The sequence below is a fragment of the Anser brachyrhynchus genome (assembly GCF_964034855.1).
Source record: "Anser brachyrhynchus genome assembly, chromosome: 3".
Classification (NCBI taxonomy): domain Eukaryota; kingdom Metazoa; phylum Chordata; class Aves; order Anseriformes; family Anatidae; genus Anser; species Anser brachyrhynchus.
Genome location: NC_137696.1, coordinates 23,642,832 through 23,660,087, shown reverse-complemented (window position 1 = coordinate 23,660,087; position 17,256 = coordinate 23,642,832). Strand labels below are relative to the sequence as shown.

General features: G+C 43.7%; 1 protein-coding gene across 9 annotated transcripts in view; it reads right to left on the bottom strand.

Moving 5' to 3' along the window:
* Positions 1-3,228: 3,228 nt before the first annotated feature.
* The window catches only part of RPS6KC1 (ribosomal protein S6 kinase C1), a 92,974-nt gene continuing 78,946 nt past the window's right edge, over positions 3,229-17,256 (bottom strand). For all 9 annotated transcript variants that reach the window (XM_080585850.1, XM_080585849.1, XM_080585851.1 and 6 more), the window contains 3 exons: positions 11,424-11,506; positions 10,497-10,592; positions 3,229-7,369 (listed from right to left, as the gene is read on the bottom strand). In XM_080585850.1, the coding sequence (XP_080441976.1) occupies positions 7,259-7,369; positions 10,497-10,592; positions 11,424-11,506 (290 nt within the window). In that variant the 3' untranslated portion in view covers positions 3,229-7,258. The remainder of the gene's footprint in view (positions 7,370-10,496; positions 10,593-11,423; positions 11,507-17,256) is intronic.

Sequence of the window (17,256 nt, the reverse complement as noted above, 5' to 3'; positions counted from 1 at the left end):
TTCAGCCTTCAGTGGAAATGTCACCTTTCTAAAGCAAGCTGTTATCACGCGTTTCCCATGCCAAACACATGGCCTCCAAGGAGAGGGTTTTATCTCTACATTTCTAGTGATTTGTATTTCTCTTTCAAGGAGCTCCATGCCTTAAGGCACGTGGAATGCTCTCAGCACAAGGAGGTAAGGTTACACGAGACGCCACCAAACAAGACAAAAAAACGGGGTCGGGAGACGGCGCCGCTTCCGACGGCGGCTGCGGTGCCCGATAATCCCCGTCCCTTCACGGGTGTCACCCTTACCCATCTTCCTCGGTGGGGCCCGTGTGCCCAGAGAAGCAGCACCGTGGCTGGCACGGCACGGCACGGCACGGCACGGCACGGCACGGTACAGCACAGCACAGCTGCCCCGCGCCTGCCAAGCGGCCAGATGCTGCCACGCGTTGGCATCTGGGGCCTGGAAAAGCAGCCGCCGTCTGCGTTTGGCGGCGGATCCCGACCCCGGTGACTGAAGGAGACAAAAGGAGGAGAGCGGGAGGGGGAGAGGGGGGCCTCTCCTGACAGTCTCACTGGTGGTGATTTAGACAAAAACCTATTGTTTAGGGGCTCACCAAAGCAATACATTTTGGGGAATGGGGGGAAACCAAACCTGCATATTCCCAACGCTGTCGGAGCCCAGGGTGCAAGAACAAGGAGTTATGTATGAAAAGAAGTAAGGAGGAAACCAGACGCCTGCTTTTCTCTGCCCTCAGCTCTCCGGTCAGACCAACGAGGAAGGCGCAGCGCTGCTTATCGCAGGCTTCTCGGCCTCAAGGCATGGGGCACACGCTGCCTGACCCCACACCTCCAGCACCCCACAGAGCACCCCCCTCTCTTATGGGGCGGGCGACTTGTCGAGGCTCCCACAGCAACCCGGGGCCCCACCAGGGCTGAGGGAGAAGAGCTCCAGAGCTCAGCCTGGCTTGGGGCAGCTGTGAGGTGGCCACATCAGCCACAACCTCGGACCTTCATATAAAGCACTAGCTTATTTCTTTAGCACTGAGTCCGAAACAAGGTGTGTATGCCTGAAGTAAGAAAGAAAATATGCTCTTTATACCTGTTTTCATGGAATTGGCCTCTCTGTAATTCAAGGGTAAACTCCTGACCACCGCAAAGTCTCCCAGCCATGTGAAGGGGGCCGGGATTTCACACTGTGCAACACATTACCCTGTACGGCCGATCCTCTCAGGACTCTCCTCGGTGCCACAGAGCACCTGTGAGGAGCCAGAGCCACCCAGGCCACGCTCACAGAGCTCACCTCTCACTTCACTCGGCTTGCAGGACACCATGAGGAAACAGGGCCTGGGCTTGGAGGACTTCCCTGAGGTCTGAGTTCCCCTCAGGACTGAGGCTGGAAAGGAAGGAGGCAGAGCAGCAGGGAGGGAGGTTAAAAAAAGTCCGGAGAAAGGATATATGCCACTTGGCTCATGGTCCACAACGCTGAAGTAGCTCTTCTCCATGCCTGGTTCGTAAAGGAAGATTATGAGCTGGCAAATGCCAGAGCACAGTGCTCAGGCAGGACCGTGCATGGAGCACCGCCAGCCAGCAGCGAGCCCTAAATCACCGTGCAGCACCATCCCCTCTCATGGAGGTTTCTTCTCCGCTGTCCCACCACCACGCCGGGCACCATAAAACTCATTACTCACACGCTGCTGCAGTAAGCAATTTCCTAACCCTTTTACAACCACGGCATTTTCATACTGTGGGAGCAATCCTCTCTTTGGTTTCATCGTTACGTGGGGATAACAGCTGCATCTGATAATCCACTTCCAGGTCCCGGCATTTTGGGATGGCATTTCAGAAGCAGAGGCACAGGAAGGGTGAGAAAACCTGCGGCCAGGGCTGAGGGATGCAACACAGGACACGGACTGAGGGAGCTGGGCAAATCTAGAAAATACCTCAGGGAGAAATGGCTCAGCTGAGGGACGGGGGTGTGAGAAACTGGTAGAATAGGGCGCAGAGGAGTTCAGCGGTGGAGGAGATAAAACCGAGCAGGTGATAGAAGAAAACCAGAGTTTCTTTGCTTGGGATATTTCTTCGCTGGTGGGGCACGGCAGCAAACAGGCAGGACCCAGCTCCACACCAGTGAGGCCCCCGGGCACCTCGCCTGCTGCCTCCAGCCCCCGCTTCAGCCACGCTCCCTGCGGCACAGGAGGAGCTGTCGGCATCGCAGCCAGCAGATCCGCTCTCCTTTTGTCCGGCCACACTGCACCTATTTTGATTCACAGCTCTGTCCTTCATCACCACCCGGCTCCTGTGGTGAGATCATGCCGTGGCAAAACGGCTCTGTCTCCCGGGCACAGAGCAAGGCTAGCAAGGCTTTGCTGAGGACTGCTGACCCCTGCAACATCTGCTCCTTCCCTAGCTGGCCCATCTTTATCCCGCTCCACCGCTTGCCAGTTGGCTTGTCTAGTTTATTGCCCCCAGAAGGACTTTTCCCAGACTTGCCAAACTTAGGATCTTGGCAGCGAAGCATCAAGGCGACCGCCTACAGCCTTCCCAAGAGGATGCTAGCTCCCTGCTGCCCAGCGGTGCGCACATCCCTGGCCCTCCTGCCCATCCTGGTGCCACCGTAGCCCTCCGGCGGCAGCTCTAATCCCTCCTGCTGGGTCCCCGGGCCAAGAAGACGGGGACAGGGCTGCCTTTGGAGAAGGAGAGCCTCTGGTCGGCCAAGAGGCAGCGAGGTCCTGTTGAGGCAGTGCATTAAGCTGTCACCTGCTGCCGGGAGACTGGAGCATCCTCTCTGCTTAGCCTGGATTAGCCCCCCTCTGCTCTGCATGCAGCAGTATAGGGTTTGTCACCGCATCCACCGCTTCCCCCCAAGAATTTTGGGGTTCCTTGGGGATACCTCATAGTTTGGGTTAGGGCTGCCACAGGAGATGGCTCCGCACCACCAGCAGCAGCCGCACAGCACCTTTTAGCAAGCCCCATTCCCCCCTCCCGGGAGCTGGCTGTGCTGCCCCTTGCCAAACCTCTCCTCTGCAGCCGGGCCCCACAAGGCCCCTGTGTGTATCTGACAGACGTTACAGGCCTCGGGGAGCTCGGTGGTGGCTGAGGGCAGCGCTGGGGCCGCTCACCGACACCCGCTGGGGCCTGGCCCGGAGGCCTCCTCACACACAGCAACGGCCTAGGAGCAGCTGCATTCAGCCCCCCACAACAAAGCGCGCGCAGAAAGCACAGACACGAAGAAATCAACAAGTGCGCTTTTTCATTTTTATTGCTTAAATCACTGCCATAAATCTCGCCAGAGAGGAAGTTTCTGTTTCTCTGGCTTCCTACTTCGTGTCCTTGAGAAAACAAATGACAGCGCGCTCAAAAAAAGCCCGCAGAGGTTTACTTCGCACTTCCCCGTGTGTTGTTATGCTGAGCGCTTCATTTAGAGAAGGCTGACCTCCCCAGCCTTCTTCATCCCAGTGCCCTTCGCTGTGGGGACGCACCAACGAGCAGGTTTAGAAACGGAGAAGAGCGCCGAGGAGATGTTCCAGAGCAGATAACCCTGCCAACTCAGCATCCCGAGGGGTGCAGGGAGTCAGCATGACAATAACTGCTGTCTGGGAGGTGATTTTCACAGGAGATATAGGAGCTGGGCAACAAGCACGGAAGCTGTGAATACAGCCATTAAAAGCAAACAAAGTTATGCCCCTTGTATTTCATGAGAGGCAATTCCTTCCTGAGGTTGCCTCACAGCAACTCTACTCAATACAAATGAGGTCAGAGAAGATCGGGAGGAGCTCAAAGAATGTTGAAGAAGCTCAAAGGTGGAAAGAAGGTAAAGAGGGTCAGAGAGAGGGTCGTGAGCACTCAGAGGATGTCAGAAGAGGCCAGAGACTCTTCTCAAAGAAGAGAAAACAAGGGAAGAACAGAGTTGAGCAGAGCAGAGAGAGAGGATTTTTTTTTTAAGAAAATGGGAGCAGAGGAGAAGAGGTCAAAGAAAAAATGGTTGTGGGTGTCAAAGGTCAGTGAAGAGAAGGTCACACAACACAGGGAAAAAGAGCAGAGCAGAGAGGAGACGACCAGTGAAGGACAAAGAGGAGAAGAGAAGGTTAGAATGAAGAAATCCATGAAGACAAAAGAAGAGAAGGTCAGAGAAGAGCCAAGAAAAGCAGAGAAGGTCAAGGAGGGTCAGAGAAGATCACAGCAGGCCAGAGATTGTTGAAGAGCATGGACAAGGTTTCAAAATGAAGACAGGAGTGGAGGGGAGAGGAAAAGGTCGGAGAAATGATGGTCATGGGAGGTCAAAGAAGGTCAGCAAATAGGAGGCTGGAGATAGAGAGGACAAGATCAGAAAAAAAGAAGTGGTCAGAGAAGAAGAAAGAAGAGAAGGTCAGAGAGCCTTCATATATTTTTTTCTCTGCATTTTAGAGGACAACAAAAACATTAAGAGTGGTTCAACAGTGTGCAATGAATTATCACTTTGAGACGTCCCAAGTGTGTTACCTTCTTTACCTAAACACTCAGAGGAGATTAGGAAAATCTATAAGCTTATTTGGCTGCGTTTTACATAGACTCAATAACTCCTGTGAACAAAATGGCAGGTTTGTTTTGCTATCAGCCATTAGGTGTCACGGAAGGTGCAATGGACATTGCACTACTTAACGGTCAGCAAAACAGAAAAGTGCACCACAGGGCTTCATAGGAGGCACCAGAAAGAAGATAATCCTGAATATTTTCCAAGTCAAAAAGCATTGTACAAAGGAAGAAGTACAGAGGAAATAGAGGAATATGTGTAAATGTCAATATAACATATAATGCAGGTTAAAGAAAAAACAAAGAAAAAAGGTGAGAAACAAGATTTTCTTATGTGCAGTTAACACCAGAATGCTTTCTTTAGCAAATCCATTATTTGAGGCAATGGTAGGGTTATGAAAAAACAGTGGTATAGCAAAGGTGTATTTATGGCAAGATGTCTTGCCAAATGTCCTGTTTCTTCTGATCTCTGTGATCTAAGATTTCCTCTCTACTTAGTGTTGCACTTGAAAAAGAAATATTTCTGTGTCATTAACTAAATCAAAGCAGTTAGAGTCACTGGTCATTTGGTTTCTGCTGGTATATAGCGTTCTCCTGCTGCTGCTTGTCCTTCTGTCCTAGATTGTACTGCCTTTACTCAAAACCAACATGCTGGCTCAACCTGAACAAGAAAACGTTTTGAGGTAACACGAAAAATTTTATTTTTACAGTTACTGCCAGGCAAATGCAGTGGGACAGATGAACACAAGCGACAACACTATCAGGTGATGCTAGCAGCTAGAGAGCCCCAGGGATGGAGTCAGGTGGCAGAGGGAAGGGAGGTGTCCCTTGAGCAACGAGCCCTCTCCAGAGTCACAGCCGGGGCAGTGCTGGAAGGAAGCTCTGTATCAGCTTGGTGTCCGCAGTAGAGATTTCCTACCCGCTCGGCGCAGGAAGTTGTTCCTGTGGCTCACCTGAGGGAGTTCCTGTTATGAAGCCAGAGGGTGGTAGGTTGAAACACAGTTTCTGAGAGTGAGGTAATCTTGGACAGCACTCCGTAGGCAGTGATACTAGTGACCTGGTTACAACCTGCGGTGTTGTTACAGCCCCTCTGCTGGCCTGGTGATCACAAGAAAGGGAAGAAACAAAAAAAAAAACAAAGAGGGGAGTGGAATAATTTTAAAAGGAAAAAAAAAAAGTTTCCAGATTTCCTTTGTTTAAGTGAAGCATTTTCCTTTTCCACTTTATTTGAATACACCGACCTGGTGTCTAACAGATGGAGACTGTGCAGATGCACTTTGGGGAGTGCCCATAAAATACACTGCTAAAATACAAATGGAAGAATACTTTTTTTTTTTTTCTTTTTGGAATTCTAAGTTCAATAATCATTGCTGTCACCTCATTTTCCCAAAGGAGTTTGGCCTTTGTTCTCCGGATAAAGCTGGAAAGAAGAAGTTAGAGAGAGCGCGCAAAAAAAAAAAAAAAGACAGCAAAGAGAGCATTTAGGAAAGAGCACAGATTCATAATCCATACAAGCATCACAGTGCACAGTGTTTGTACATCAGGAACCCGCACAAGCGTGGCTGCTTAGCAGCAACAGCAGCGTACAGCAAAATATTCTGCGTGTCTTGTCTTCTTTTCCCATTCTCCAGACCTTCCTAACAAACAAACAGGTCAGCTCATTGGCTCGCTCCCAAGTCTTACCCACTAGGGTTTGCTAAGAGATGTCACTTAGTCATTTGGCATGAGCAAATCCCAGGCTTCTTCCTGTTCAAGCAGTAGAGTGGGTGAAGGCTCTCTTTGATTTATTAAGACTATTAACAAACAAACAGAAGAGTTCGGAAGCTTCCTCAAGCAGAAGAGCATGAGCAGAAAGGCTTTTTCCTGAAGAAACAGTTAAAAATAGGACACTTAGAGGAAGTGAAGTTCATTAAGTGATGAGTGGTGGCTGCAATGACGAGAGAAGATTTTCTCCTTTTTTAATCCATATATTTATTTAGCATTATGTTTTCTTGCTCCTTATTAGATTGCAAAAGCAGCAGTTATCTGACTGAGGAAAAGATCTCCCTTTCTGTAGTGACTTTAACATGTAGCTCGTCAAATATAACGGAGTCAAGAGTTTTAAACAGACATTGCCAGCCAACAAAGTACAACATTTGACAGGATTATTTGCCTTTTATATGCTCTTTCCACGGTTTGAAGTGATATGCCATTTTCAAGACACATTCCACAGTATTATGCAACAGCTTTCTTAATTTTTAATGGATATATTATTTTTAAAGTGTCAGGTTTTGCATAAAGCATTTTAGTATTTTATTCAGCATATACCATTAATAAAATTATTTGTTCCTTCCTCCCCCTGCCCCGCCACAGCTGCACTTAGCATAGCGAAATGGTCTACTGACAGTATAAAAGATGTTTTCAACTGGCACACTCTATAGACACTTCCGTCACCAGACAAAGCACCAGGAGGGCATTCCTGTTTCTACTTAGTTGACAAGCTGGCAGTGCTAAACATGCTACCCAGCAGTTTCATCACAAATCACCCTTTGGTGAAAAGATTTACACACACATAGCAGCCAGTTGCCATAAAAATAAGCTAGCACCCTGTACAATCAGTGATTCCTGTTAAAAAGTGTTCGCTTTTGGCATGATTGGTCCGGCATCCTTTAGTCATAATGTCCAAATGAGCTGGGACATCCGAAGGAAGCAAGTCAGGGTACTTCTGTGCCAGAGAAACCTGTCCACTTGACCTGAGTTTGTTCAGAGGGCGCACGCATCTCTCATCTCACCAGGTCTGCCCATTCTATGAGGGCAAAAAATGGATGAGATTTGATGTCTTCAACACCAGCAACGCCAGCACCAAGACGCTCCGCAGGATTAAACTGCAAAAGCTTGATATAAAAAGAAATATATATATATGTTTCAGTGAGTAAGAACAAAAACAACTGCTTAAAAGTTCCATAAAGGTCTAAGGTAAGGGACATCCTACCGTTTTCCTGCTCTGAGAGTTACTTTTAAGAGTGTGAAGCATACTTGAAATTCCTAAAATCCAGTAAATGGAAGACTCTCCTTTCCTTGAGTCTCAGTGACACAGTCTTCAGAGACTACTGATCACAGCAGGCAATACCCTGAAGCACTGCACATTGGGACTTCGTTTTAAGCACAACCTCGTTTTTAAAAAGAGAACAGCAGCCAGAGACTACATCTGTAGAACTCTGGACACTGCATTTGCTTCATGTTAACTTTTGCTCACACCACTGCATTCAGGCTACATCAGGGACATTGGTCTGTAACTTTCCATTTCATAAGTTGTGAGTTGGTCCTAAAATACCAGGATATTACAGCCCGTTCTCTATTTCCTAAAAAAGTTTTTAAAGAGTTCTACAAATGGATTAAAACTGAGAAATGAAAACTCCAGTGGGGGGAAAAAAAAGTGTAATAGCTTCATGGAAATTTCCTAAGATTCAGCACCTCTCTTGCTTTTTATTTGTACATCACATGCTGAATTCATGTGAAAAGGAAATCACAATATTTACATCTGTTTAAAGATACCAATCCATATAAAAGGGAATGCAGAGGTAATACTCCAAAGAGACTAATAAAGACACACAAAAATATTTTGCAGTTTTAGAGAATTGTTTATACTCTATTCAATTACACCCAGTACAAAGGCAGGGTTTCTTTCTTGCTCTTTCTGCAACAGCTAATGGGATAACTTCTCCCAGTTGTCACTTGGAACAACGTGTATTCATATCTCGATGCACTCAACATCTAAGTGAGTCTACATCCATAAACATATGAATTTACACATTCTAAGATAGCTCTGCTATTTGCAATCATAATGCCACATAATAAAGGTAGCTCAGTGACAGGGAATAGTGCTGCTCTGAGATCTTCCACAAGGCAGCAGAAACAGATGCAGCCAGTGTCCCTCTGCCTTTGCTATAAAAAGCACCAGCAGGGGGAAAGTAAGCGCAGACACTTTCTGCAGTCTGTCTTTTCAGGAGAACTTTAATCTTAGAAAGCAGATGCATCACAAACTGCAAGAGATACCTATTTAAAAGTCACACTGCATATTTTCTTGGTAGTAAAGCCTGGATGTGCCTGAAAAAAAAAAATAAATCTTGGGTGCAAAATGCCAAACCAACATAAAAAATAACAACCCTACTTTTCAGAAGAGCGCCAGAAATACAAAGATCTCTGTTTTCTTAGAAAAATGGCTAAATGAAGGAGGTGTTAACAATGAAGTCACCTGCACTGGAAGCCACAGCAGGAGATGTCTGACAGTTTTCTGTGTAGCTGAACACTGAACCCAGAGTTATTCTGTGATGCTTTGACCTGTTTACCCTTGGCAGTGGGGGGAAGGAAAGTCGCAATGACAAATTGCTATCCATGCCAAGAGAGCTTTCTTCCTTTTCCTGACAAGGCTTCCTCAACAATGAATGGCAGCTTCCTTGGATAGTCACACAACAAAAATGTGATTTACTAGCTCATATAGCTGAACCTCCACCTGACAAGTCACCAGCCTGTACTAGAAGGCTTAACTGAACGGGCACTGGGGTGCCTGTTCTCTGAACAGATACGGCCTTGTAATACATCTACAAGTAGCAGAGATATATTTGCCACTTAGGTTGCAAGTGGCAAAAGAGACGCTCTTTGGCATATTTGAAAACAGGCAATATGTTAGTCCACAACAAAGAACAATCCTGCAGTGGCAGGGAAAAGTGGACTGAATGACTTAGTTTGTCTTCACTTCTGCTCTTCTAGATGGGAAGAATTCCCTTCATCAAGTGTAGATTTGCTTTTCCTTATCCATTTAAGTCATGTAGCACCTGTGAGTGAGGGCAACAATTTGCTACCATCTAAAAATATAAATGCAGATTATACAAAAATGGGATTTTTCTGTAGTCACTTCCCTCCCTGCCCTTGCCAGAAACATACAGATGCATGTGAAAGTGCTTTCACTGCATGCCACCTAGTCAAAATTGGAGGTCCAAACTTCTGCTTGCACTTCCATTAATCGCTTCACAGTAATGGCAAAGAAATCAATCTGTCACTGGGTCTTTTGACTTGCTGCATTTCCAAAACGTCCTTCCTTAATTTTCTTGAAAAACTACTTTTTCCATTCTGCTCTGTTCAGGCCTATATCTAAAGTGATGTCGTTACTGATGTATTCACTAGCCGGATACTCTTCATTCAAAGCTGAACTCCATAGTTCATACACATTACTTATTCTGCTCAAGTGGAGTAGGTCAGATCCAGGCTTCACTTCCACAGTTAGGTCAAAATTAACTAGCGGAAGAGAGAGAGTGTTCTCATATTCAAGACCTTGTACCTACAAGTTTATTTTCTCAGCCATTACTACCTAACAGTAAACTAAAAGTAGCACTCAATACTATTCCCATTAGTTTGAAATTACACAGTAAATCACTCTGGAAGGTTGTCTGTATTTTGAAAAGTATCCCACTTGGCCTTTTGTCAAACCTACCAGATATCTTCTTATAAAATTCATACTATTCACATTTGGAAGTACTTTTCTCAAAAAATATCACCCAGAAGGTTTCCTGGAGAACAGCAACAGATTTTCAACCACAACAAGGTCATCATTTCTAATTAGCGTGTTACAGGTTTCATGGTACTTAGAGCTATCTTGCTGAATTGGCTTCAATATTTTTTAGTTTAATTTAGTTCATCACAAATGTTTCCATTAACAGTTAGGACAGGATTCCAAAAATGGTCAAGTATCACTGACAGGTGTTTCCAAAGCACTCAGCACTGACCAAACACGTTCTTCAGAGAAATGGCAAAGCACTCTGGTTTTCTACAGAGACAGAAGTCAAAGTTTCCAGAAGCAACAAGACAGCGGGACAAAAATCATCAGTGCTGACAAAAGACTCATCCACATTCCTTTCAGCAGCCTTCTGTTCTTACATTTACTTCACCAGAACAGCTCAAGTATGCAAGTATTTGTCCAGATTGCATGTGTACCCATTGAAAATGAATTTCCCCCTCAATTACCTGCTGAATCAGTGATCTGGCCTCCTTTGATACATGGTCTGGTATACTCAAAGAAGTGTGTGTGTTTATTCCTGACGGATGGCACTCAACCAGAGTCTGGGGAAAAAAAGAAAAAAATGTCAGATACATTTATTGATTCAGAAAATGTAGTACTGGATTATCTTCTAGTATACGTGTAAATTAACACAAGTAGCCAAAAGTTCAGTGCTTCCTAGTCTGAAGTATTGATTCTGGAAGGAGTGTCTATAGGTACTACATCCCCCTGGAGACATGCTTATAGAACATTTACACCACAGTGCTCTTGCTCCACTGCTCAAACTTAAAAAGTTTTGGGGTTTGGTGAACCTCACTTTTCCTCATGTGGAACTGCACGAGGAATCAATCACTGGCTTGATTTGGCCAATCTTGGAGTACTGAAAATGGCATTCCCAAGGGGTGGTGACATCTTCCAGCTTCCATACTAGATCATGTTGCATCATCACATCAGCCTGATATCTCATAATGAAAGCAATTCACCAAGAGAGTCTGCTCAAGCTTGACTTCGTGTGTCACTGTGACACATGGCTTCTATACCGTACCAAAGAATACCTCTGAAACTAACAGGAAAGGGAAAAAAGTTAGGGAAAAAAAAATAGTGTTCAGAAGGAATGTTAAGACAATTTTGATTTTCCTGTGGTTCAGAGGGCAGCATGGCTTTTGGTTATTCTTTACAGCCCTGAGCTCAATACAGCTTTATTGAGTTACTGTGCTGAAGCTTGAGCACGTTTACTATCTCTGGTCCCGTGAAGACCTAGCAGAACTAGGCGACTCACATCTGCAAAGCACATCTAGGTTCAACAAGCAAGGAAATCACAATTGGGCACACCACTTGTGAGAAACTACTGGTCATCACATCAGTTTTATAAAGTAACTTGACCCCAGCCCTACCTTCCCAGTGAGGAGTTCAAAAAGAATGGCACCCAGGCTCCACCAGTCACAGGCTTCTGTCTCTTCTAGGATAGCTCCAACCTCTAAACACGAGACATTTCAATTAATATTAAAAAGGTCAGTTACACCTTCAAAATTAACATATATTTACAAGGTGACTGTTTAATGCTGACAGAACATATACTAAATACCACAGAGCTTTCATTACGCCTGCAATTTAGTTAGCCCTTTAGCCACCTACAGATTGCATTGTTCAAACACAGCAGCACTATACGTTTCATGCATAATTTGCTTTTTCCTTGCACACACAGGCATTTTCAAGACTTGTAGGAACTATAGTGAGGATTCTGCTACACTGGACTAAAACAGGACAGTGACAGATGGCAAAGCAAAACATATTCAGAGAATTTACCCTGGTAAGAAGAGCTGGACTGGCAAGTTTGACCTGAGGCATCCACAAAAGCAGCACAAGAGACGTTATAATAGCCCAGTGCATGCTTTAATTTTGTCTTGGAGAGCAGGATTCATCTCAAGGATAACCGGCACTCTTTGCTGAGATCATCATGGTAGGCTTTTCACAATAGCCTCTCATCCCTTGGGAACCAGTTGGAGATGCTAAATCTGCTTCATAAAGCCTAGTTACAGCTAGCAACTGTGCTGCTCCAGCTCAGCCTAAACTCACTTTAGCTACCTAGGAGCAAAAATTTGTTTTCCTTAGCACCCAGCAAGAATCCAGTGCCATCTTACTGCTGTCAATGCACAAGAGACAGCGGAGAGGTGAGGACTTGTAAAAGCCATTGCCATCCGCATTCGTGTGTTCAACAGCACGATGCATGCAGCAAACTTGGCCTTCACTGACTCAGGCTTTAAACTACAAAAATTATTGAATACAAACACATTGCACAGTCTGCTCTAAATCAGGCAGAAAAACAGATTGCAATGAAGATGAAGTCTTCATTTTGACTGTCAAAAATGCAGAAGCTGCACTAAAATAGCTTTGGTGGCAAAAGACACACCAGATTCCCAGCAGAGGACAACAATTAGCATATAGTCACATAGCTGTTGCTGTGAAAAGCATTGTGGCACGTTAGAAAAATCTTGCTCATCATTTTATGGAGCCTAGCGTGCGCATGGCCAAGGAGAAGCACAGATGAGTCAGACTCTAGTGTCAGGGAAAGGAACACACCAGCTCCAGACCTTCCCCAGAGAGCACAGGGGCTTGCAGAGGGCTGCCCCCTCGGGGAAGACGCTCAGCACCTTAAAGGACTAGGCAGGGTTTGATGCTGCAAGAGCATAGGAGGATGGCTCTGACATTGTTTCTTTAGGTAAAATATTCGTATCACATTCAGTGTATGTGATATACATAGAAAAATTATTTTTCCTTTTTTTTTTTTTCTCTTCAGTTAATGGCATTTGAATGCCCAATAGATTAACTGTAAGGGTGGCACACGTTAGAATTCATTCCACTCCTTATAGACTACTATTTCTATCAGTACAGAGAAACTTTTACAAATATCTAACAGCACCAACATGAGGAACTGTACTGGTATAATTACTTGCATTTTTAAATCGTTTTAAGATCACAGGGACCTAGATCATCTCAAGGTAAATTGAGACAACTTGTGTAAAAATCAAAATCTAGTCTTACAATTTAATTTTGTTTTATTTTAGAAAGAGAGACCTTCTTGATAAACATCCTCTAAAAAAACTCAGGCCTTTCCACATGAAACAGCTGGCAAAAAGTTTCCACAGCATCTCTCAGTAAAACCTATTGAACAGAAATGTCTTTCCAGTCTGACTGCAACATATAGTGCTAGGAAATCACAATGATATACATTCAGACACAGGATAATATGAAAAAAATAAAATCTAAAGACAAAAACTTTAGGCATCTTTAGAGGGTAGCTTTCCTTCCTGGGTGTCTTTAATCCTAGACTAAGACTTAGTAATGTAAGAGCACTTGCAGTATACAACAAGCCAAAACAAACGTCACTGCAGAACTCTTACAAGGAGAGCACTGAACTCTTCCACCACTGTTGTCCATGAGTGAAACAACACAGATGGGATAAAACGAGAAGAGTCAAGCCGTGCAGAGTCCTCTCCGTATGGAAAGGCTCTGACTGGGTTCTCATGCACAGAGCAGAAATCGTCTGATAAGTCACCTAAACCAACACAGAGGAGAAAATGGAGAATTCAGCTGAGGGGAAGATCTAAACATCCTTTTTTACAAAAATGAAATATAAGCTCCACTTTTCTTCCCATTGTCCACTGCCCGCTGTCCTGCTGCTTTCCCTAGGTCCCGCAGTTTCCTTAACTTTGGACTAATACTAATGCTTTCCTTAAAACATAAAAATAAAAAAAATCCATGTGTATACTACAGATAAACATGTGTTGTTTACATTCCCTTACTTCGAACAGGTCACATTACTTCTGATGCAGTACGCCGATCGTAATAAGTTCAGGATATCACATCAATATTACTGCATTTTATCTTGACTACACATCATGGGAAAATTTAGAAACTATAGATTATGAAGTGCTTTCAAGTGATACAGAGTAGCTAGCTAATGTAATATACCACGCAGGGCATATGCTTTTTTTAAAGCTTTAATATTGCCATAAATCTGAACTACAATATCTGCCTTCACTAAGAAAACATTTTCATCTCAATCCATCAGCAAAGTAATTTAGACAATAAATGGTAGCGACCCATAAGCCTAAGTGAATAACATGGGGATATTTGTGCCAGTTCTTTACTTCATGAACCTTGAAATCAAGGACCTTATCCACATTTGTACAAACATAAACACGTGCGCACACGTGCATAGTGTTGAGGTTTCCAGGACTGGCAATATAAAATTTGCAGAAAAAAATATTCATATTTACAAATACAAAAAAAAGAATCCTTTGAAATTGGAGAAAGAAAAAGTAGGGTGAAAAAAAATCAGTAGCTGTTCCAACTTTATTGTAACTTCATTACAAGGAAAAGCTTCTTTCTTTTCCTTTCCCAGTGCATGCCCACACGATAGCTAGCACCAACTGGCGCATGTGAATCACAAAACTAAATTCCAGCACAGAAACACTATCAACAGCAGCAGTTGGGGTAACTGAAGGGAAGGAGATTTGTAAAATGCTATCAGATTCAGAGAGAGACAGATGGCACAGGTAAACAGCTTCTCTTCCCAGCACTGTCCTTCTGAGCAGCTGGTCTCAACCGAAAGGCCATTTCTTTATGGTTTCCATACTTATCTCAATATTTGCATTATACACAGCAACACCTTACTTCCTGATACAGGATCTGTAGCTGACAACGTGCTGTATTTTTAAACAGAAGTGCCAGTCCTAAAGAAGAAAAGCAGAACTTCACCTCTTTTGAGCACACATCCTTGATGATGTTATTAATACCAAGACTGATTTACTCATTCTTCCTACAGGACCTTAAGCTGAAATACACCCTTTCATACTAAAGGACTTCAAAGGCTTTTCCTACCACACCTCACGCATTTTCTCCCAGGTATGGTTTCTTCCAGGGCTCCTGATGACCCCATACTAGTTAAAATAAAAGAAGCCAGGCTTAAAGCTAGTCAGGTGGACTTGGAAATTCACTGTGCCACTGAGACCAGGTCACTTGCAAATGATCAGAAAGAAAAAGTCAATCAAACTTTGTAGGATAAATTGTAGCATCCAAAAAATACATCTGAATTAGGAAAAATACATCTGAATTAGGAAAAACAGCTGAATGCAGCTCACAAGAAAAAAGGGTCAGTGTGGAAGTACTGCTTCTGAACACGTGAGAATCAGGGTGGGCTTTGCATTGAGATGGCTTTCCTAGAATTCAGAAGGGAGCATTTGACTCTTAGTGGATTGATAAGAATTTCAAAACCGGAGGCATCCCTCTCCCTCACTCTGCCTTTCTAGCAGAAACAGCAGAGCTTCAAGCATCGTCTCTGCACTGATCTGAAAACAAGGACACCCATCTGAACTGCCATCAGGTGTCTGAAACCATTAAGGAGGAAATGGACTTGTCTAACATCCTGAAAGCATCAGACACGTTTTCCCCTTCTGCTGCCATTAAGATAAACAGCATTGCACAAAAAAACATTAGAGTCCCTTCAGAAATTCTATTTACCTTACACTCATTTAATTTTAAAAGCTTACTATTTTATCTTATTTTAATATCTATAAATGTAAAGAAGCATTTGCAGAGAACCAAGTAAAATGAGTCCAAGCTAATTTACTCTATGCAGATTCAGTCAGCCAAGATATGAGGTACAGTCACTACATAATACATCACACAAGCAATCCACTCATAATGCTTTGCCTAAAATGCTTTAGCAATTTATAAAACACAGTATTGAACCATCTACAGTTAAGTATAAAAAGTTTATCATGGTCTTTAAACAATAAAGTAGTGAGGCAAGTCCAATGAACATCTGCTAAGATCAAATGAAGTATGAAAATAGGAAGTTTCATCTTAAAGGTACTCAATAACATACGAGCTTCTCTGTTCCTCTTTGGAAGAAATTTCCTCATGTCACTAACAGAAAAAAAAAATCAGAGGCAACTATATTTTTTCTTCCTTTTAGCAACGCAAGATGGAATTAAAACTTCCTCTAAAATAATCAGGTGACGATAGAGACAAAGAAACCTTTTACTGCTCTGTTATCAAAAGAAAGCAAACACCATTTAACCCTTCAGCTATCTCTGTTGATTTTCAAAAGGCATCTCCTATACTATCTACAAGTTTCAGCTGCATTATTTAAAAGAAAAATGGAAAAAGAAAAGAAACCACGAACAGGTGAATTAGTTTCTTGCAGAGTTATTAACTGCCTTTTACACCAGCCAGACTGAATTACCAGATTCTTCTACAGCTTCACTACATCTCGCTGCTTACTCTAGTTAGAGAGTCTGCAAAAACCACAAGATCAGGTACTTCGCCTAAAACACACAGTGTACTCACAACATGCCCGAGTGCCCAGGCACACCATATTATTTTCAGAAAATACCTGCTACTCCCTCCAAACCTCTGCTTTTAATTACCTACTCCAGGCTTATGCCATCCTGCTATTTCGGGAGCAGTCAGCTGTTAGTGTTTTCTGCGGGACACTCAGGTGCCTTTGGAGAGCTGTACACCTCCAAACGGTTGTACAGTTGTTACTCCCAGCTTCACAATAATCACTACTTTTTCCGCAGCTTCAGACCTTTTCTCGTTATTCACACCAGCCGTGTAGTTTCATGTTAATGTTCAGTCCCCTTTCTTATTGCCAGTGCTTTTAAAATCAAGCTAGCCTGTCCTTCTACACTTTTGCCCATTCAAAAGCCCTGTTTTTCCTTTCTTTTTTAGGATCGTCCTGAAACATTAATGTCACACAAAAAGCTATGACAGTCAGAAACAAAATTGAGGAAGTCCAGTCTTACACTATAGCCATGAGACCAACCCACCCCTCGACACCTCTCAGGGTCAATGGCACTTTAATCCGCCACCGTTATTTTGCTTCTTAAACAATCTACTCCAAATTAAATGACTATAATACAAAATAGCAGAATTTAATGAGTGCCTGCAAATTTCTACTGAAAAACACACGCACATAATATGCAGGTTTTCCAGCATCAAATATCTATTTGATAAATAGAGGCAGACCATTTTTGTCTTGTGCAGAAAATAAAAATTATAGCACACAGGCTAATAATAGCATCCAGCAATTTTTATTTTAATGCCATATGCTTTAGGTTATCAGCTGTGCTTCACATCTGTATTTTCAATTGTCTACAAGTACAAGTTACATCTTCATTTGGGAGCATGAAAATCAGGCTGCACACTGAAACATTTTGG